The sequence below is a fragment of the Psammomys obesus genome, unplaced genomic scaffold, assembly GCF_907164565.1.
Source record: "Psammomys obesus unplaced genomic scaffold, mPsaObe1.curated_primary_1811, whole genome shotgun sequence".
Taxonomy (NCBI): Eukaryota; Metazoa; Chordata; class Mammalia; order Rodentia; family Muridae; genus Psammomys; species Psammomys obesus.
In genome coordinates this window covers 9,295,537-9,318,818 of record NW_026586662.1, presented here as the reverse complement: position 1 = coordinate 9,318,818, position 23,282 = coordinate 9,295,537, and the positions used below count along the sequence as shown (strand labels likewise).

The 23,282-nt window shown below is 41.3% G+C and overlaps 1 protein-coding gene across 1 annotated transcript in view; it reads left to right on the top strand.

Annotated features, from left to right (window-relative positions):
- The window catches only part of Cd109 (CD109 molecule), a 106,546-nt gene extending 91,811 nt beyond the window's left edge, over window positions 1-14,735 (top strand). Inside the window, exons 30-33 of the mRNA XM_055602473.1 lie at window positions 2,706-2,845; window positions 7,206-7,353; window positions 9,461-9,563; window positions 12,231-14,735. Coding sequence (XP_055458448.1) covers window positions 2,706-2,845; window positions 7,206-7,353; window positions 9,461-9,563; window positions 12,231-12,397 — 558 coding nt within the window. The 3' untranslated portion in view covers window positions 12,398-14,735. The remainder of the gene's footprint in view (window positions 1-2,705; window positions 2,846-7,205; window positions 7,354-9,460; window positions 9,564-12,230) is intronic.
- The last annotated feature ends 8,547 nt before the right edge of the window (window positions 14,736-23,282 follow it).

The window sequence follows — 23,282 nt, the reverse complement described above, 5'->3', positions numbered from 1 at the left end:
TCGTACAGCAATAATTAATAAAAAAAATGCCCCTCAGACATGGCACTGGCCAGTCTAACTTGAGGAGGCAATTTCTCAGCTGAGAGTCCCTCTTTCCGGATGTCTACATTTGTGCCAGACTGTAAAATTAAACTAATCGGGTGTCTATATTGCTCAACAGGGAAGACAACTTTGTCAACAGATATAATTTGGAAACTGTCATATAATTCTTAAGAGCTTTGGAAGGGATTATTCATTTTAGGTGTGTATGCATGCGTATGTGCATGCATGCGTGTGTGTGTGTGTGTGTGTGTGTGTGTCTGCGTGCGTGTTGGTGTGCATCTTTTAAAAAACCAAGAAAAAACAATTATAATGAAGTGGAATGTTTTCCAGTGAGAAGTAAAGAAAAATAGGAAATGATTTATGTGGTTCTTTGCAAAGAACCATGGGAGACTCTTATTCCCAAGACTGCTGTTTGATGCAAAAAGTTAATCCAAAAGTAACTATGCAGCATGCTTTAGACAAAACTGGAAACTTGATACTCTTAAATCACTACATTTGTTGGAATTTCTGCATGGGTTGGAAACTGTTTTTGATCAGTGACAAACAGATAAGTCATTGACACCAAGTAATGGGTGCTTGAGGTTTGAAGAACACTGGTAAATATGGACCTTTTGGTCCGAATGCTCACTGGTCTGTTGTCTGTATCAAAATTCAGAAGACAAGGGAGAGGGACTAATAGGCATTTCTCGCAAAAGAGGGAAAATGTAAAAATATTAATCACCCAGAAATATTTTTATAAGTGGTCTGGAAAGAGTGCAAAGAGAGCAGCCAGGTTTGTAGTAAATGTTACCTACTTGGGCACTAAAAGTCTAAGCAATGATGAATGAGTTCTTTTGAAGCTGTGTGAGTGGATGGTCGAGCTTTACTGTCAGCCGACTATAAACGCCAATCCTTATAGACAGACGTTAATCATTGCCCTAGTGACAAGCCTCGTCATCCTGTCTGATGACACCGCTCCCTAAAGGAGCAGCAGCATGCCATGGAAAGGCTGAAGACAACAGACAACTTTTAGACGTTAGAAAACTGCTCTTCAACGGCTCCAGGAATAATCTTAGTTACTATTATACGTAGTAAATTAATTGTTGTAGTTTAAAAAAAAAAGAATTAGAAAATGTCCAGAGTAACACATTCAGAAGGAACAAGGAAGATGATGCAAATTTGTATTGTGACAAAACAGAAAAATTAGGATTCCTAGGAGGCTTAACAAGAGTTTTTAAAGTGTTTAAATCCAAGAAGGATACCAGATGTTTGCTTCTGAGATGTATGTATGTTTACATATATGTTTCAAGTAGAATAAAAGAGAAATGCAGCATTACATGGTAACATTAAATTCTACGAAATCAGTTCCAAAATAAGTGGATGAATTAAATATTTAAAAGTTTGGGATGAGTTTGGGATGAGGCAGCGTAGGAAAATTTGAGCACCTTCCTAAGCTTCAGATTTAGGGGGCTTTAAGAAAGATACCGGTCCTTGCATTACTCCAGTGTTCCCATGGAGACTTCCATGTTAGAGATAGCACAGAAGATGTGCTGAAAAAGACTCAGTTGGCCTAAAATTTATCACTTATTTTATCATCTTTGAAATTTGCTTTATGAAGAAAAAGATCTTAGTAGTTAGACAGGTATTTTAATTTGCTCTGTCTTTTTTTTTTAATTCTTTATTAATTACACTTTATTCACTTTGTATTCCCCCTGTGGTTCCCTCCCTCCTCCGGTCCCAATCCCTCCTTTCCTCCACCCTCTGCATGCATGCCCCTCCCCAAGTCCACTGATATGAGAGGTCCTCCTCTCCTTCCTTCTGATCCTAGTCTATCAGGTCTCATCAGGACTGGCTGCATTGTCTTCTTCTGTGGACTGGTTAGGCTGCTTCCCTCTCAGGGGGAGGTAATTAAAGAGCAAGCCAATCAGTTCATGTCAGAAGCAGTCCCTGTTCCCATTACAATGGAACCCACTTGGACCCTAAACTGCCATGGGCTACATCTGTGCAGGGGTCTTAGGTTATCTCCATGCATAGTCCTTGGTTGGAATAGCAGTCTCAGGAAAGACCCCTGTGCTCAGATTTTTTGGTTCTGTTGCTCTCCTTGTGGAGTTCCTGTCCTCTCCAGATCTTAATTTGCTCTGTCTTACTGGGAGTTTCTGAGCTTCCATTTTGGTAGGAAAGCTTACAAATTAGTAAATTAATTATAAATCAGTAAATGCTTTCAAGAAAGTTGTCTGTAGCTTTCCTTTTTTCCTCAAGGGAATTCTTTGAGGAAACAATCAAAAAACATTATCCCCAGCATTCTGACATTTTTTTGAGGATATTACCTAATAATTTTCTCAATAAAAATGACAAACATTATTAAGCACATTGGCTAATGATGTCTTCTTAGCTGGTACTTTTTTTTAAAGTTTGAAAATTATGATATTTACTGGTTTTATTACCAAAAGAATAATTTCCTACTATTTAGATTATTGAAAACATCTTACTGTTAATTTACCACGTATGCTAATTTTCAAAAATAGTGTTTTTGATGAAGGATGAGAGCTACGCTTCTTTGTGGGTATAAAGACAAATCTTTACAATGTAGTTAAGAATCTTGGTGGTTTAATAAAGTGGTGGCTGTTAATTCTTGTCCAAGATCCATAATTTTACCTATGCTAATTTGTAAAAATTTATTGCAGCTTAATGTTTTTTATAATGTGAAAGGTTCCCGTTCTTTGAGAAGTTTGAGGTCTATCCAAGAAAAAGAAGCTTTTGATTTAGATGTTAATGTGAAAGACAAGGATGATGTCGATCATGTGGATTTGAATGTGTGCACAAGGTAGGTGTCTGTTTAACAGCTCCTAGAAGAGAATACATCTGAAGGCTTAATTTTTATGGTTATCAAATGTGGTCAATTCAGGAGTTACTTTGAAGAGATGTCTCTTATCACCACTCCACAGATTCCAGACTAGAAGAACAGGTAATTACGTTTAAGCCAATCTTAGGCTAAAAATGTACACAAGTTTTCTTGGGATAGAAAAAATCAATTTCTTAAAATTATTTTATGTTATTGAGGGAAGCTGAGAAAGCCCTGAGTGAACATTGTTGACACGGCATTGCCGTGTCAGTGACTGATTCCTCAACCCATGGGAATGGCTAAGCCTCTTCTGTTTTAAGGATAAATGTTGGCAGTGTTTTTTTTTTAATTTAAATTTTTTTAATATTAATTACAGTTTATTTACTTTGTATCCCAGCTGTAGCCCCCTCCCTCATTCCTTCCCAATCCCACTCTCCCTCCCTCATCTCCTCCCATGCCTCTCTCCAAGTCCACTGATAGGGGAGGACCTCCTCCCCTTCCCTCTGACCCTAGCCTATCAGGTCTCATCAGGACTGTCTTTCTCTGGGGCCTTGCAAGGCTGTTCCCTGCTCAGGAGGAGGTGATCAAAGAGCCAGCAGCTGAGTTCATGTCAGAGACAGTCCCTGCTCCCCTTACTAAGGAACCCACTTGGATACTGAGCTGCTATGGGCTACATTTGAGCAGGGATTCTATCTCCATGCATGGTCCTTGGTCGTAGTATCAGTCTCAGAAAAGATCCCTGTGCCCAGATTGTTTTAGTTCTGTTGCTATCCTTGTGGAGCTCCTGTTCTCTCCAGGTCTTTTTGTCTCCTCCTTTTTTCATAAGATTCCCTACACTCTGCCCAAAGTTTGGTTATGAGTCTCAGCATCTGCTTTGATACACTGCTGGGTAGAGTCTTTCAGAGGCTCTCTGTGGTAGGCTCCTGTCCTGTTCCCTGTGTTCTCCCTCTACAGATATCCACCCCATTTGTCTTTCTAATGAGGATTGATCAAAACAAAACAAAACAAAATAAAACAAAACACAAGGCTTGTGAGATTTAACCATGTCATTCTCTGCAGTGATAATTTGTTCAACTTCCTTACTGAATAGTGTCTAGTGTATCAATATACTAGTATTTATCTCTTCCCTGTTTTGTGAGTACTGAGTTCATCTGAGGTTTGAGCTATTACCAGAAATGCTGCAAGGACCATTCCTTTATAAACCTCACCATATACATGTGGTTTACTTTAATATCAATTGAAATTATGGTTAATGTTTATTTTCAAAAGTGCTTTGTCAGATTTATCCATTCATCGAATTTTATCATCCTGGTTGCTGATCTGTAAATAATTTACTATTTTTGTGCCACACACTTATCCAAATAGTCAATGATATTTGAAATTCTTCCTTTCAAATGTTTCAATATTTTGTTACTTATTTTCTTTCTGGAATAATACCACCATTTCCAACACAGGGCTGAATGTAAATTTCAAAGCTTCAAGTTCCACACAATAAACATTCAGCACGTTTTTTTAGAAGAGTTATTTGAGGAAAGTTTCAAGGAAGAATTATAGTATCATTTTAGCATAATATCAATATATAAGAGCACATTTACATATGCCAAATTATTTATTGCATCAGATATTTTTATATATCTTGAGGTCATTATGTGCTGTTTCTCCTTCATCTGGTCAACATGGTAAATTATGATAATGACTTTCTAATAACAAAGTCTTTACACTAAGAGGAAAGAAAATGTCGGCAGCGTATGCAAAAGCAGGCAACGGCAGCTTCCTCCTCCAGGATGGCTGCGCCCTTCTGCTGAGATGAGCTGACCCATCCCCCTGTGCTCTACGTACTACAAGTACTGAGACTCTGAGTTGCATTGTTGATGCTGCTCCATCAGAGCAAGCGTGGCCCGCCTGACTCCAGCTTCTGTGTTTGCCCTTTCTTTATTCCCTTGGTTTTTTTTTTTTTGTCTGGGTTCTGGGCACAGACCGGGCTGCACATGGTGCTTCATTATTTTAAAATTTGTTATTTATTCATTTTTTATATGTAGGCATGTTTTGCCTACGTTTAGGTCTATGTACCACGTGTGTGCCTGATGCTCACGGAAGCCGGAAGAGAGTATCAGATCCCCCGAGATGGGAGTTACAGACGGTTGCGAGCTACTTTGTGGGTGCTGGGAATTGAACCCAGGCCCCCTGGAAGAGCAATCAGTGCTCTCAACCACACAGCTGTCTCTCCAACCCCTAAAATTTCATTGCTTCTTTATTTCTGCCGTGTTTACCATATGTCTCTGTGGCGCATGCATGTGGCACTGTTGTGCGTAAGGAAGCCAGAGAGCAACCTTCTGGAGTTCATTCTTCCCTCCTGCCTGGGGTTCTATGGCTCAGACTCCAATTATCAAGCTTGTGTGACAAACTTTTTTTTTTTTTTTTTTTTTTTAACCAACTGGGCCAACTTTCAAACAGGAACCCCAGCACCAGTTGTGGAATGTCTCCCTAGGAGTTGATGGCTGGAGAGGTCTCAGAGGACCCTAAAAGTAGGCAGGCTATTGCCATTGCTCCTTGGTTGCTCATCAGAACCACATGGTAAGACCCGATTGTTGAAGACGCCACACATTTTGGATACAGGACACAGAGAAACTGAGGTGGAGTGAGCTGGAACCCCTGCCCATCCCGGCTAGTGTTCATTATGTTGGAAGGTGCCACGTAAGGCTGTAGGGAGAAAAACTCACCAGTAACATCACTCTGCTGTAGGTCATGTGTGTTACAGGTCTAAGCCACCAGGTGAGATGCGCCTACTGGCTCGATCATGGCACAGTATTTGGGGGTGTAACTAGCTGCCTTATGATTGTATTTGGGGCCCATTCCCAGGAGAGGGGATGCACACTAAATTCTATAAACCTAGTCAAAATCCTGTGTCGGGCGGTGATAAAAAAATATAAGCTAATAAAACTTAAGTCTAATTTAGGAAAGCTGTAAAATATCCAATCATAATTCATGTAACAAATGGTTATTCTCTGTTGAAATCATTCCATTTGGCTTCAGATTTATCTTTTACTTTTATACTTTTGTTCCAAAATTTATAAAAGCATGCAAATCTAGCAACAAAAAAAATAGTTTTTTTTTTTTTGGGGGGGAGGGGTTACTGAAAACACTCCAGTTTAGAAGATTCTGGCCTTGGGTAGTTGTGTACTGGTATGGGTTTGTATCCGAAGCACTTACGAACCCCATTCCTGCAGACATGTGAAGCTGTCTTCTCCAGGTTCTTGCTTATTCTTGTGCACACGATTTTGAGGACAAGCCCGAGAAAGTTCCTGAACCAAGAGGCTTTGCAGTTTCTCCCCTGTCAGTCTGTCTTCTCACCCCAGCATTGGTCGGTGTTGAGAGTTAACTATTAAACACACTGGCGCCGGGGACCTTGCTGCCTGCTCTTTTCAAATCTCCCAAGTCATGAGGTCACATCTAGGTGCTCAGCTCTCTTAGCCATTGCCTGAACCGAGTCTTCCCATCGTTTACTACTTTCTGTTCTATTGTTGGACCTCATTGTTTGGCTGAGATGAAATGTCCCATGTGTTTGCCCCATTCCTCCCCTTTTCGTGCATTTTGACCGGCAGCTGGGGCTCTTAGCATTTCTGCAACACCTTCCTTCTCAGCCGGGAAGGAAACGGGACTTCCATTGTTCTTTACTTAACTTGCAACTGGTCTCTATTAAATAATAAAAACATCAAGTTATTATTTACTATCAGGAGGAGGAACCTACATGTATCACAAACCTACATGCCGGACCTTAAACAAAATCTTTACATGCGTCTCACTTAGGCCTTACTAGAATAGTTGGAATCGGTCAGGAATACCATCCCTGCTTTTTCTGTTTGATTTGTTTTATTCATTTGTTCACCAAATGGTGACTGAGTATCCGCTGTGTCCTCTCAGGCTGGAGTCTACACCGAGTGGCTCTTAATTTGTTGGTTTCAACTGGGTAGATTGGCACTACCAACTTTTGAGATGAATGTCAGTGTTTTGAGAGATGCTCAGTTTAGAGCCAGTACAGAGCACCACTAGACTCTATTGAACGGCTATGCACTGTACCCGCTCTAACGTGTATGCCCACTTTGTTGCAGGAACTTCATCCTAGTCGAGAAACCACCGTTAGCTCTCAGCCCATGTGTCAGTGCAAGTTATGAGACTCTGACAACTATAGGAAAATGAGCATTGTTTTAAAGTTTCCTGTAGTGAATTTTATTGTGCTTGAGCAGTAGTTAGAGTAAAATTTGGCCGCTTTAATTTTTACATAAAGATCATTTGTTGAAGTTTTTCTTAAAGGTTTTCTTTCTCCCTCGTCTCTTTGATGCAGGTTTTTGGACTCAGCCAGGAGTGGCATGGCTCTTATGGAGGTTAACCTTCTCAGTGGTTTTATTGTACCTTCAGATGCAATTCCTCTGAACGAGGTGGTGAAGAAAGTGGAATATGACCATGGAAAACTCAACCTTTATTTGGATTCTGTGAGTAGTAAGATGCTTCATAAACCTTTACTGGTGAAAGCTCTATGTATTGCGTTTAGAGGCAGGCCGCCTATTAAAGTATTAGGTCATTATTATTTCAGCTTTTTTGATATGGCGACCATATGTTTTTCTCTATTAAAAGACATCCCTGGGACTAGGAGATGGCTCAGTGAGTAAGAGCTCTTTCTGTACAAATGTGATGGCCTGAGTTCCAGTCCCCAGGACCCCAAAAGCTCAGGTTACACTTGTACCCTTGTCACTGTGGAGGGCACAAACAGGAGGATCCCCGGGTCTTACTGGCTGTCAGCCTAGCTCCAGGTTCAGCATAAAAATAAAGTGGAGATTGATAGAACAGAATGCCTGATGCCCTTTTCTGGCTTCCCTGTGCACGGGTGATGTATCCATTCCACCGTACACATACACCATCCATATACACCATACAGACATACGGACACCACATATACTCACAAGCTTGAAAAACAGATATTACCATGACATTAGCAAGAGTTACTTTAATAATGAACCCAAGGAAGGTATTTTGAAAAAAGAGGTTAGTAATTGTTTATTGGAGTAATATATATATATATATTACTATATATATATTACTATATATATATATATATATATATATATATATATATATATATATATATATATATATATGCAGTATTTTACAAACATTTGGAAGATAAACAACTTCTTTTGTGTGTTCATTTGGTGCGCATGTGTATATGGTCTTCAGAAGCTGACACTGGCTGTCCTCCTCTGTCACTCTCCACCTCATTGTTTTGAGTTAGAATCTCTCACCCTGGGGCTTATGGTCCATGTAGACTGGCCAATCAATGAGCTCCAGGGATTTGCCTGTCCTCACGTCATAAGTGCTAAACGGCAGGAGCATGCTGTCATGCTTGGCTTTTGTTTTTAAATTCTGGAGTTCTGCACTTAGGACCTTGGCTTGCACAACTGACATGTGACTTACTGAGCCATCTCGCCTGCCCTGATGAGCAGTTTTCTTTTACGTCATCTTTCTTCTTTTGATTACCTTTTGTAAATGGAGGCAGTGGGTATCATTATGACACCTTCATATGTATGTGATTTTATGCCTTTCTTCCCTGTTGTCTTCCTCTATCCCACTGCTCACTCTAGCCAACACTCTTTATCTCACCCAATTTCCTCTCTATCTGCTTTCATTTTGCCTATACTCCGTTACCCTTTCCTCACATCAGGACCCTTTGTCTCGTTTTTCACGCCCCTCTTTCTAGTTTAATGTCTTACATCACCTCCTCTCATGCATAAAAATCTAGGATATTCAGATGAGAGAAAACATATGGTATTTATTGATCACTCTGGGTCCGACTTTGTTTAACAACAATTTCCAATTCCATCCCTTTTACTGCTAAACTGACTGGCCTTCCATTGTGTATGCATACCACACATATTCTTTATTCGTTCATCTGTTGATGGCCATCTAGGCTGGTTCCCTTTCCTGGCTGTTATGAATAATGCAGGAAGAAACATAAATGGGCAGGTTGTTGTTCCATTAGAGTCCTTTCGGCAATACTCAAGAGTGGTATGTTTGTGTCATGGGATAGCGTGTACACACACACACACACACACACACACACACACACACACAATTTCCATGATAGCTGGACCAGTTTTCATTTCCACCAGCAGTAAACCAGTCCCTCATGAGCTGTGGCATGCACCCCTTCACCTAAGGTCTCTCTGGGCTTCTTTTATGGGCCGGCCACTGTCTGCAGAGTTAGGCTTCTCTGGATCATTAGCAGTAGCTGGAATTGAGATGCACTGCCTGAGACATGGATTTGGGTGGTCCCAGGAGCAAGCTGGTCATTTACTAAATAATTCTAAATCTCAACAAGCTCTTTTAAGTAAAATAGGACTAGGAACCATTCCTATCTTTCGAGTGTTGTTTTGGAATGAAATAATATAAGTTTATAGTAAGTTCTTAACTGTAGAAACTGAAAAACTCTCCTTAGATATTAGTTTCTATTTATTTCCTAAAATGAAAGAAAATAATGTCTTTGACTTTTTTTTTATGAGTATGTAGTGTACCAACTCATTCAAATCTTTTGTACTTTTTAAGGTAAATGAAACCCAGTTTTGTGTTGCTATTCCTGCTGTGAGAAACTACAAAGTTTCAAATACTCAAGATGCTTCAGTATCCATAGTGGACTACTATGAACCAAGTAAGTGGGGTCTGGGGTTCCCAAGACTTTAGAAATCAAGGCAGGCATTTTACTCATATAAAGCGACCATCTCACTGGATTAGTTTTGAGAGGAAGAAGTATGGATGGAAGAGATGCAGGAGGCAGGCTGTCTGTAAATAAATACGACCGACAATTTATGAGGCTCACATCGCATCATTTAACAAAGAAATGGTAAAAAGTGATATTTTACTCATAGTGTTTTACGCCACAGTTACAGACTTCACAAGAAAAACCAACAGTGTCTAGTTATGTTTGGTTTCCAAGGTTTTGCTTCTTTCCAATCCGAATTCTGTCTGACCCCCCTGCTCTGAAGGGGACATTCCTTAGGAGTGGAGTAATGGCATGGGGGTTAGTTCTTCACCAGGAACTTGAGTGTTTTGGTATAACTTGTACATTATAACTTTGTGTGTGTGTGTATGTGTGTGTGTAGAAAAACTGAATGCTTGGGACTGATAACTCAAGCTTCTTTCGTTTGACTGATAACTGTAGGCATAAGGTTATTGTGTAATTCAAATGCTGATTTCTATACCCCCTATTATCTGGTTGCAGTCCTTGTTCTAAGAATCTCCTGTCTCCATGTTGTTTAAACACTGCTCCTCAATTCTCCCAGGATATGCCAACAAGGCAGCTTATAGCCAGTTGCTGATCAGGGGAGAAAAGAGGGCAGGACTTCCTGCCAGGCGGGGGAGGAGGAGTTGGAGGAGGAAATAGGGGATTTGGCCATGGGCAGATGTCCAGTAGTGCCTAGGAGAAGGAGCTCAGCAAGAAAAGCTACGAAGGGCAAGCATCTCTTGGATATACGCTAGGAGGAAGCCAAATTAGGTTAGATGGTTAAGAATAGAGTAATAACTGCTCAGTTACTATGTTATGAAACTTATTATTAAAAAAATATACAAGAGTTTCGATTATTTATGTGATAGCCAGTTAAGAGAGAAACTAAGAGAAACAAACACAAGTTTAAAAAAAAAATTAACCATAACAGGTAACCTTATTTTATAGAATAGAATTAATTGATTTAGATCATGAAAGGCGTCAGCTGGCCTAGCAGACTCCCAAGTTAATTATGAAAAACTGAACTCACAGCGAAGCTGTGTGAGTGTGCTCATGGCCACAGCGCTCACGGTGTTCAGAGACATTGGAACGCACAAGAAGGGCGAAGATAAGCATAGAGCGGGTAGTTGCAGAAAGTTTCACTGGAAATAAGGTGAACCGGCTTGCAGTTTTGGTAGGTGCGTGGTAGAGTAACCAAGACAAAGGTCTAGTGCTGGTAGTTCTCTCTGCCAGGACAGAAGCCGGGCTCTCATGTCCTCTGCTTCCAGCTACTGCTGCTGATGAGGATGCACCCAAGGTCTTGTGGGATGTTTGGTAACACAGACATTAAACCTTTTTCCTGAAGTGAAGGGACAGGATATGCCTAATGATAGTCTCTATCTATCCAAAGCATTATTTAATCTAGTTGCAAAAATCCCACAACTGATATTCTTTAGGTGTATAGAAAATATTTTAAGCATTTAAAAATGAAAAGGTTCAAGATATATATATGTGTGTGTGTGGGGTATATATATATATATATATATATATATATATATATATATATATGTACACTTTTTGTAGAAAACAACTTCTGAGGGAATGATTTTACAACGAAATTAATGAACAGAAGAGAAATTCAATCTACTAATTTTTCACAAAGTACCTGAAAATACATTTGTGGTATCAAAAAATGGTCCTTAAAAATCATGAAAAATAGAATTGTATTAAAGTTTTTTAAATGTTTTGTTTTTCATTGTGCTTTTTATAGTGTGATATGTACCATATATATATATTTAAAGATTTATTTATTTATTTATTTTTTATTTATTTATTCATTCATTCATTCAATATATATGACAGCTCCATCTGCATGTACACCTTAATGCCAGAAGAGGGCACCAGATCTCATTAGCGGTGGCTCACAATCATGTGGTTGCTGGGAGTTGAACTCAGGACCTCTGGAAGAGCAGTCAGTGCTCTTAACCTCTGAGCCATCTCTCCAGCCCCTTCCCTTTTATATTTTTAAAAATATTATCCATAATATAAATAATACCCCAAATGGAGTAGTTATTAGTTACTATGCATTCAGTGTTTTAAAACATTGAAACAGAGCTGTTTTCCTTTCGGTGAGCTTATTATATATAGGTTATTTATGCAGTACTTTAAAAATATTAGTTTATGCTGTGGAATTGTACCTGAATGAACCTGAGTGTTTGATAGCCTGTCCCTGGGTTGAATACTCTTCCCAGGAGTTCTAATGGAGTAGACAGTGCCATCCCCAAATAAACTCTTGAGAAGATTAAACGGCTCAAGATTTAAAATTCTTCCTCCTCCAGTTAGAGATTAAAGTAGCGTCTGCAGCTGCGCATGGCAGCTGCCGGCTATTTGCTGCCTTTTAGTGCAGGCCAACTGCTTGTAGATGGATTGTGCCGAACACATTGTTTCTTGGCATTTGTCTGCAGTCTGTGCCCCCCTTTGAGCATTCCATTTGTTTCTGATAAAGAAAAATAAACCGGGCGAAGAACAGCTGCCTCACGATACACTTAGGCTCAGCAGAATGACGCTTTCTCAGCAAAGGAGACACATAACCCTGATGTCTGTCTCTTTGAACAGGGAGACAGGCAGTGAGAAGCTACAACTCCAAGGTGAAGCTGTCCTCATGTGACCTCTGTGGAGACACCAGCTGCGATCCATGTGAGAATGGAGCCATGGGCTCCCTTCCGCGTTCTTCAAGCCTTTTTGCTTTTTGTTTTATCCTTCTGTACTTGGTACAACATTGATTATGATTTATTTTTCAAGGACTCCATCTAAAACTAGTATTTCCGGAAAGTCAAGTGTGATTGTTTTCTTTCTACAACTGATGATTGCTTCTGATGATTTTGAAAATGAACTGTTTCCCTTTCTTGGGGGTCCTGGGGGGAATGTCTGCAACAGGCTGGAGCTTGTGTAGGCATGTAAACCAATCTACCTGACCTCTGTGTGGAAGGTGGTCAGAATGAAGACACTTGTGTCTCTTTATTTCTCCTTGAAAATAATTTTTTAGATGCTTTTGTTTTCTCCAGAATAAAAATGTTATTTTCCATTATTCCTGTTTTGTAAAAGATTGGGAGTATGTGATGGAGAGAGGGGGAGGGATGGGGGCTTGTGCGCTTTACACAGCTTGTCCTTCAGCATTTGCTTTGGTGTCAAGGGAGCAGCAGCCGGTACTTGCTCTGTGTTCCCTCCCACATCTGCCCTGACTCTGCTGCCGGCCCATCCCACTGCCAGCGAAGCTTTATGATCGGCACATTGGTTCTTTTTAGAATGTAGGTGGTAAAATTACGAAAGCAAAACACTCTTTTTCTGCTCCAGATCCGATGACACGCCCCAGACTTTACTCTCCCCAATTTCTTTATAGAGGTATGGTGCATTTTCAATGTCTCCCTGCTCTGGGGGTGACAAGACACTGGAAACTGCCTTTAGGTGTGCTGGGGTGTACTCTCTTCTGTCATGTGGCAGTCTTGCCCTGGCTTTTCTTCAGGGGTGAGGGTTGGCAAGTCCTGTAATGTGCGCCTGCATGCCTCGGACTGAAGAGTGTCCAGGAAACACCATGGACCAAGGGTACAAGAAATACTGCCCACGTCACAGCCGACCACCTCCCTGGGTCTGGGAAAGAAGCTGAGGTTGGAGGTCTCGAAGAATCTGGACATGATTCCTGAAGTATTACAGTGCTGGCCCTGGCTTCTGTTCAGTCTCCTGCAGCCATAGGGCCAGGGCATTGGGCTGCCAAGCGTCCTGATGCTTAAGAAGGTCCCTGAATTCTGGGTTAAACTTGTTCATTTATTCGTGTGAGCACTTAAAGGAAAAGTTCTCTTCTTATCTCTTTACTCTTTTGTTGGTGGTTGGTCTGATGCGTGTTACTGGCCCATAAAATCTGGTCACATCTATCTTTGTTTTGTAAATCGGCCTAAGACATATCTGATTGGTTGATTAAACAGCCTTAGGGCAGAATGGGGTAGACGTGGCTAAGCTTCCCTGGCTTGGGGTTCAAGAGAGGATCATGGGAAACAGATGGCCCGGAAGAGTGGAAGGAGGATGCCATTGATGGGTTAGCCTGGAGAAGAAACTTCGTGGGGCCTGGAGAAAAGACTCCAATAATGGCGTGAAAAGCCCCACATAAAGAATGAAAGCAAGTATTCATAAGATTATGGATGGAAGGTAGGATGGTTAAGGAGGATGGCATTGGATAGGGGCTGGGAGATGGATGGTGAGGTGATTCAAACAGCGTAGGTAGGAATGTCTGCCCAGCCCAAGGTAAATAAGGCAATTATAAAGTCTAACAGGTGTCTGTGTCTTATTTGTGATAGCGGGTTAAGTAATACTGCCATGATAATCTTGGAGCTCAAAATAAATACTATATAGCACAACAACGTTTTAAAAATACAACACGTCTTCTCTTCCTTTCAGCTTTCCCTCTTGAGTATACTGAAATGTTAGATATGTTAAAAAAAATTAAAGATTTTAAAGAAATAAGTCTAAGAAGTGGTTTACCCACTGCCTTGGAAACTGACGATACCAGCATAACTCACTCCCACATTTGCTGGTGCGCCGGGTCCGCAGGCTGAGTACCGTGATAAGCAGTAAGTGAAAAGCATGCAGAACAGAACAGCGCTTCTGTGTGCTCGCCGCCTCGCCACATTTTGTTCCGGTTCTAAAAAAGAGGTGAAGGGTGGCTAAGATGTTACCAGTGAGTGAGATGCTCAGGAGACTTCGGCGTTCCTCTGCAGTCCACGCGCACACTGCTTTTCAAAACACTGTGGAGGCAAGATCTGTGGGTTGGCACTTTAGCCGTAAGATGGGGGGAGTTGTGCCCGTGCGGACGCAGACACACTGGCTTTCCCTCAGCTTGCTGTTCACACAGGCAATGCTACAGCCGGTACGTGGGAGGTTTCAGAACTGTAGGTGTAACCCTGGATCCTGGTCTCTTGGGCCTAAGTTTATTTTCTGTTTCTAAAATCATGCTCACCCTGCAATTTTATTGCTGTAAATATAATTATATATATACATTTCCTGGCCAATATATCATCAGCTATTTTTATTTTGATTAAACAGTTCACTGTTTGTATTTGACATTTCTGGCCGTCCTATGACATTAAAAAAAAAATGGTGCCCCGATTGCTTTTTGTCATTATTGTCTTAAAAAGAGCCAGCATTTCTCCCTTGCTGTCATATACTCTGGAGTTCTTTGTAACAACCTTCCTTTCTTCTGATTTGCATTTTTGAGCTCCTGATGCTCATATAAAAATTCTGTCTTAGGATTTTCAACTTAAGGATGATAATAACTATTATGAGTCTTTTAAGAGGGTGCAGTGACTCAAGGTACCATTGCATTTGCTTGAGGCATCTTTCTCACATAGTAAACAGGGTACTCACGGTTACTAGGCCCACTCTTGGACAAGTCTCAGAACACTCTGCGTTCTCAGCAGAAGCTCCCGTCATGCAGAAGAACTCATTGTTTTTTGTTTAAAACTCCGACAAAGTACGGTGCTTTTAAGAACTTGAACTCTCCCTGCCGTCTATGCAAATGACAGTCACATTCATATTAAATATCTTAGTTCTATTGGGAGCAGTGTAAGCTTGCAGTCTTTATTAGCATTTTGAATAGTGCATCTTTATACTACTTCAAGAAACTAAGTAAGGGGTTGCAAAATGTCATTAAGTATATGACCGTGAGAATAAGCTTGCTTAAAATCTTTTCTAGCCATGTGATGCCTTATCTAAAGTCATACTGTGTCATACTGTATTATGCCATAAAGTATATGGCTATTGTCATCTCAGTTATAAGAAGAAAAAAAAAACCCCTGGAAGAATTCTCTTACTGCAGGGCAGTTATACATCGGTACGTATTTGCCTGTAATAGAGATGGTCATATATATGGTATATATATATATACCATATATATTGGCAGATTGTAAAGAATTATCTTTGATACGGTGATGGTAAATTTTTGATTGTCAGTTCGACAGGATCTGGGAGCAAAAAAGGGACATACCCCTGGGTGGGTCTGTGAAAGCATTTCCAGAAATGACTAATGAGTAAACCTTCCTTTGAGTGGACAGCACTTTCCGGTGTGTGGCCAGATCTAAAGAGGCCCAGGGAAAGAGTGTTGCCTGTCTGCCTGCCTTCACTTCTTGCTGATTGGGTGTGTATATCCCAGTCCGGTGCTGCCACCCTTTGCTGATACCAGACACCAGTTTCTTTGGCCTTCCAGTATAACTGTTTTTGAGATGTCAGGAACCACTTACCTAGGCTTTGTAAGTAAGCCCAGTAAATTCATTGTTTCCCAAGTGAACTTTGAGAAAATCAGACTGGTTTGTCACAGGTACCTTCTGAGGAAGGGATTCAGTATTGCCTAGTGCCCCTAATCAGGGAACAATTGGTTCTCACAATGAATGGTAAATTTATTAATGTTATTGTGACTCTAATATGGTATTAACAAAGACAAGAAACCCGCAGATAAAACAAAATGTTTAAAGAATGTAAACATTTACGTTGTTTTAATAAAAATATTTGTGTGTAAAGATTGAGATGGTTGCATGTTTCTAGAACGGGGGAAAATCTACAAAGTTTATGCAGGTTATAAAAATGAGATTTAAAGATGATGTATATGGTATTAAAGTTTCTAAGGTCAGAGATCAACCATTACAAGGACTGGCTACTATGTGTGTCTAATCAAAGTTTTAAAAGTATCTGGGCTTTAAATTTTTATACAGTAGTTAAAAATATTAAACTTGTATAATTGATCTTCTAGATTTTCAATAATCATACTTAGAGGTATATACTGTGGTGGACAGAGGGATTAAAAGGGACAATATTTTCCTATTTGTCCTCTCAGCTCAGCTAAGTTTCAGAGGACTGTGGGACATCTCTCAGTTGCTCTGTAACTGTGGGGTATCACCTGCCATCTTGCTCAGGGAGGACTTGAAGCGGGCACCAGTGAACTCTAGTCAATTTCCAGTCTACAAAGATGATGGTCAACAAAGAGGAAAACTATTTCCTCTACACTTCCCAGTAAAGCAACAAGGATTTTACTTATTCTCAAATCCATGGAATAACTGGAAAGAGGAAGACTTGGGGAGCCAGAGGTTCCAAGCTCAAGTGATGCCTGGCGACCAGCTCTTCAACTGGCCTTGACTGCTGAAGTGATTAGTGGTCACCCCTGCATGGGCTAAAGCAACCAACAAAAAGAGTAACCAGGGTTAAAATGATTGGTACATTTCTTTAACATTTCAAAGAACTATACTCCACAGACATAGCTATTTCTCACTAATGATGTTCTTCTTTAAAAAATTATATATTCATAGTTCAGAAAAACAAACAAACAAACAAAACCTACAACTGGCCAATCTCTTCCAGTCAAATTTCAACCCTTAGCCCTAGGACATCCCTTTATGGCACAACCGAAAAGCGAGTTATCTAGTAACCTGCTCTGACCTCATGCCATGTCTCTCCGACTACATAGGATGAGGACTTGTAACCGGCCATGCTCTCAACTACCAAATACCCCACCCTACACTGACCTCTATCCCAGTAAAAGGAAAGGGCTATCCATAGCATCCCCTTCTTACTGGCTTTGGGGAGCCTCATGGCAAGGGCAGTCATGCTAGACATATTTTCCCATCAATTAACTTTTCTGCCTCATCAGCTCTTAGCTTTAAAGAAATTCCAGAACATCTTGACATCTTTAAGATCAATTCTACTTTTTGGACTGCTACGGTGCTTCAAAACCAGAGGGCTAGGCGTCCTTGGCTGCTGCCCACAACAGAATTCCTGCCCTCCTCAGGGAACAGACTTGTTTCTACATCACAGCAGATCAAAACTGGTTCAAGATGGGGCCCAAAGACTTAGAGACCAGAGACTTCAGCAATGAGTCCTCTTCTCTGATTGACTCCTTGTTCTCTGCCATCCTGGCTTATCTCTTTCCTTCCCTTCCTCTTTTCCTCATTCTTCCTTTCATCCTCCCTCCTTATTATCCATCATACTTAACGGTTTTTACTTTATTCGTAAACTACTCACAGAAACTTTTTTAGATTGCCTTCTACTGTCACTTGGTCTATCACACAAGACAAAATAAAAACTATGTTAGGTTACTCCAGGCCCCCAAACCCTAGGATGAGACCCTCTCCACCAGCAGGAAAGAGTCTGGAATAAACGATTCCCCAAACCCTAAGCCAAGGCCCTAAAACTGAACTCAGTTCCAGAAAGCCAGACAAAGACAAATGACCCTGACCCCAGACACCTGGTAGTTTCAAAGAGAGACAACAGGCTCTAACAGGTATGACAGAAGGCAAGGGCTCACAAGGAACCCCCAGCCATAGGGACCTGAGAACACTATTTCTGTCACACTCCAGCACATATTTTACAGGATGCCAACAGGTCTGATGTGAAACAGTGAAGTCGGCCCAACTACTGACCAAGTTTAGCCAGCTGCAGATGTTGTCATTGACGTAGGAGTTAGCATGAAGATGACAAATACATATCTCAGAATCAAGTGCAGAAATGATATTCTGTGCCTCTCACACCTTTTCTTTGCCCCATCCATTCCCTTCTCTTCAGGGTATTTCTCTGGGAGTTTTCCAATGACACCATTTTTGGTAAAGCTGCTTTAAGCTAATGTGCAACCTCAAAGCAAAGCAATGACATGGAACTTTATAACACAGGAAAAATGTAAAAGTTTATGGTAGGCAAAGAATGCATTAGAATTACCAATGACATGAAAATATTCTGCCGCTAGAGGGCAGAGGCAGGGGGTAAGGAACGAAAGTAAATCCCCAATACAAATTCCAAAAACTGAATTCCTGTTTTGAACTAAAAATAAAATGAGATCTGAAGTCGCCCCAACCCATCTTGCTTCTGTGCAAACAGATACCGTGGTTATCAAAAGCCTGTTTACTTAGATTACCACACACTGTCTAGGACACATCCTTATCTTTGGCATGTAACTTCTGCGAACTAATTTGTTATTCTCAGCGGGAAAAATCCTGCCAGAGTGTGTGTGTGTGAGGGGTGCTTTTGATTTCATAAAAATAAATCTTGGTGTTTAAAGCCCTGATGATCGTTAACCTTTGGACAGTCTAGAAATAGATATGACTGCCAAATTCCACTACCATTCTTCTAGCGTGTTTTGATTAGGGAATAAGTTACGGCAAGTGGAGTTTGACCCAGAGTTTGTGGAATTTTAATCCTCTAATGGAATCAAAGAGTCTGGGTTAATCATCTGACAAATATTTATTGCTGTCTTTTCATACCTACTTCTGCCTTGTGCCTTAACTCCTGCCTTCCTCCCCCCCCCCGTTTTTCCCTTTCCTAACCACAGCTAGAGAAAGAGTAAACTCGAAAAGAAGATGTCTGCTGGTGGCGGTTTGGCTGCCGCCAGTTTTTCCAAGGTCGGTCTTCATTGTAGGACATCAGCCTCAGACACGCTCATTAGTTCATCTGGAACTAATTTATTTGCGTAGAAACAAGAGGAAAACTCCTTTCATTCTGGAGCATTGTCTAAGTTCTCTGAGAGGAAAGAGCCTTGCTGGATTCAACACTCTATGGAAGGGACCTCCTCTCCACAACCCTCCCACTTCCTTCAAGCAAATGTCTGTGATATGACTCTCCTGGTGAGAGGCAGAAGGTACTTGGATGAAGGTTGCGTCTCCCCAGAAGGAAAGTTTACTTTTGTAGTCATATTTCAAAAAGCTGTGGGTCCTCAGGAAACCAGAAGTCAGGAGATGAGCGAGGCAGCTTGCCTTTCTATGGGTGTACCCCTGTGCTGCCAGGTGTGTGTGTGCAACAAAGCATCTGTGAAAAATGATGAGAGCAGAGGGTTATTTTAGCTTATGGTCTCAGTGCCTCCATTCCTGTGGTGAGGCAGAGAATGATGGAAGGGGCTGGTCTGATGAATTCTCATGGAATCTAGGAAAAAAAAAAGAAGAGAAAAAGAGAGGGGCCAGGGCTAGAGATATCTCCAGAAGAAATGTTTCCAATGACTGTGTCCTCCACCCAGGGCCCTCCCACTAAGATTTCTAGAACATTCCAAAATAACACTACCATCCAAAGATCAAACCCTCAGTACATGCGCCTGTGTGGGATGTTTCACTTTCAAGTCAGGAATTAGAGGCACTAATAATGATTGCTTATCTGCACTGTGTCCAGCATCATTCTAAGCTTTTCACATATTTTGTGACAATATTACCCACCCATAAACACTTACAAAGAAAGTGCTTGTACTGGCTAGTTTTTATGTCAACTCTATACAGGCTAGAGCCATTTTGGTAGAGAAAACCAGCTTCATGTGGTGGAGCATGCCTTTAACCCCAGCAGAGGCAGGTGGGTTTCTGAGATTTTGTGGCCAGCCTGATCTACAAAGTGAGCTTCAGGACAGCTAAGGCTATTACACAGAAGAAATCCTATTTCAAAAACCTGAGAGAGACAGAGAGAGAGAGAGAGAGAGAGAGAGAGAGAGAGAGAGAAAGGGAGGGAGGGAAGGAGGGAAGGAGGGAAGGAAGGAAGGAAGGAAGGAAGGAACGAAGGAACGAAGGAACGAAGGAAGGAGAGAGAGAACCATAATTGAGAAGATACCCCTATCAGATTGGCCTGTGAGCAAGCCTATGGTTTATTTTCTTAATTAGTGATTGATATGGGAAGACCATTGTGGGTGATATAACCCCTGGGAAGGTGGTCTTAGATGGTATAAGAAAGCAGGCTGAAACTTTGGGCAGAGTGCAGGGAATCCTATGAAAGAAGGGGAGATAGAAAGACCTGGGGCAGGGGACAAGGAGAGAAAAAAAAATTGGGCACAGGGATATTTTCTGAGACTGATACTCCAACCAAGGACCATGCATGGAGATAACTTAGAACCCCTGCACACATGTAGCCCATGGCAGCTCATTGTCCAAGTGTCCTAGTAAGGGGAACAGGGACTGTCTCTGACAGGAACTGATTGGCCTGCTCTTTGATCACCTCTCCCTGAGCGGGGAGCAGCCTTACCAAGCCACAGAGGAAGAGAATGCAGCCACTCCTGCTGAGATCTGATAGACTAAGGTCAGATGGAAGGGGAAGAGGACCTCCCCTATCAGTGGACAGGGGGAGAGGCATGGGGGAAGAAGAGAGAAGAAGGGTAAGATTAGGAGGAGCCGAGGGAGGGGCCTACAGTTGGGATACAAAGTGAATAAACTATAATTAATAAAAAAATAAATTAAAAAAATTTATTGAAAAAGAAAGAAAGAAAGGCTGAACAAGCCAGTAAGCAGCACTCCTCCATGGCCTATGCATCGGTTCCTGCTTCCAGGTTCCTGCCCTAGGTTTTTGTCTTGATTTCTTTCCTTGAAGGGTGGTGATGTGGTAAGCAAAATAGACCCTTCCCCTGCCTCCCCCCCAAGTTGTTTATGATCCAGGGTATTTTTTTTTCTTCACATCAATAGAAACCCTAGGACAATGATTAATCAGAGACAAAGATGCTGAGGGAGTGAGGTTAAATACAGAGCAGGTGATCTCAAGTCGGGGGCTCTGGCTCATTCCTCGAAGCCTGGATTCTGACAGCATCACCCCACTGCCTGTTCACCCTCACCTGACTTCCACGATCTCAATGACCGTTCGACGGTGCATTAATCTTGCAGTTTATCCACAGTCCCTCAGCTTCTAGCGTGACCATGTGCCTGCAATGTGCCTGCTTGGTGTCGGGAAGGCAATGGAGAGTAAAATCTGGATTTGGGTGATGAAGATGACTACAGGGCCATCTCAACAGTAATGTGACCTGGAGTGCTAGCCCTTTTGTAATTGACTCAATATTATTTACAAGTGATAAAACTTATATGTCTATTGGATTGTTATTTGGTTCTTAACTAAATACTTTACGTTTATTATTATCTCTTGCCCTACTCAGTGACAAACTGAGTGAGCACTATAATTCTCCCCATTTTAGAGATGAGTTATTTCCCCATATTATAGAACTTCTCAAGAGGAAGAAGTGAGATTTGAACCCAGTACCAGTGCTCTTACTCTTCGTTAGTGTTGTATTAGTATCCTTGTTTTCTGGCTTGCACTTGAGAACAAATATCATTCCAAGCAGCCAGTCTTACTGTGAGCTTGGGCATGCATGGTACAGCCTTGAGCTCTGTGTTCCTGAATTTTGTTTTGCTGACTCTGTTCCACTCTTGAACCATCTGTGAGCCATTTTTTCTCTTTCTTTAATGTTCAAGTTTTATCATCTGGCTTTGATTTGCTCAAACTCATTTCTCTGTGCAATTTGTATTACTTTAGTTCCTTATTTTATGTGGAAACCTTTTTGTAGTTAGTTTAATAATACACATTTTTATTTCTTTGAAGTTCTACATTTACATGATGGTAAAGACATTTACATAGCACAGTGACTGGTATTTTTAGTAAAAAATAAACACAACTCTACATGTAATTTTAAGCTACAAAATTTTAGCCTTTATTATAGAAATCGCTCTGTTGTCCTTATGAGTTATTGTTAAACCCCATGATTCTCTAAAACTTAGTTACTGATGCTATCTTTTACATATGGTAAGTAATTACATAATTTAATGTAGTAAGGATCAGTTTTTGTCTAAGATATTTAATAGGAAAGATAAAGTATAATATCCAGACAATTCTGTGAAAATGCAAACAAGGCCATGTAAGAAGGACGAGGCACCAGCTGAAGACTCAAATGTTTTGTTAGAAGTTCCGGAGAGAGGTGGGGGATTTTGGTGAGAGGGACTTGGGACAGAAATAGTCCTTTCTAATGCAGAGCCTTGTATTCACGTCACGTGTGGGTTGATGAGTGAACTGGGAGGGTGTGAGAACCTTGGAGGAAGTGGGCAGCAGCAGGAGATAGTTTTTAAAAGGCATTTTAAAAGTGTGCAAGAGCGTAATGGTCACGTAGTGGCCATCCGTGTAGTGGCCGAGCCAGCTCAGAGTTGGCTGCCCTTTGCTGGCCACATCTCATCTCTGCCCCTCTCCTTATCATGCAGTTACAGTGGGAACAGCCAGGCCCACACAGCCCATCTCGGTTCTCACAGTGGACAGGGTAAGTGTGGTTGGAATAAATGGTCCTACTCAGCTTTAGCTTAGAAGACCTTCTAGTGTTCAGCTCTTCTCCCAAACATAAAAGCTATGGCGCTGCACTTGAGTGGGAGAAATGAGGCGGAAGTTGAGCAGTGACAGAGACGAGGCTGAGACACAGGGTCTTGAGGTCTTTTCTGCCATCCACTCCCTCATATCCTGACCTGCCTCCAAAGACCACTTATAACTCTGCCTTTGGCACTGACCGTCACTGTTTTAGAACACATCTTCCTCTTCACACAAATTATTTTCTTGAACTTCACCTGTGGTTAACGCATCACGGTTTTGGAGGGGTAAAACACGTGCACATACAAATGTAGTATTTAAACATTCCGGGTATGTATTCCAGTTTTCCAGTGGATCGACGCCACTGTGCAGCTGTTACCACTGTACTTCCCCAGGGCTTTTTTTTCCCTTCTCTTTCCTAAAACCGAAACGCCACAGCTACCAATCGACAGTTCCCCGTTCCCCCCTCTCCACACCTCCAGAGACCACCATGCAACTTTCTGTCTCCAGGTACCTTGTAGAACGGAAGAGTCTTTGTGCCTTTGTGACTGGCTTACTTTGCTT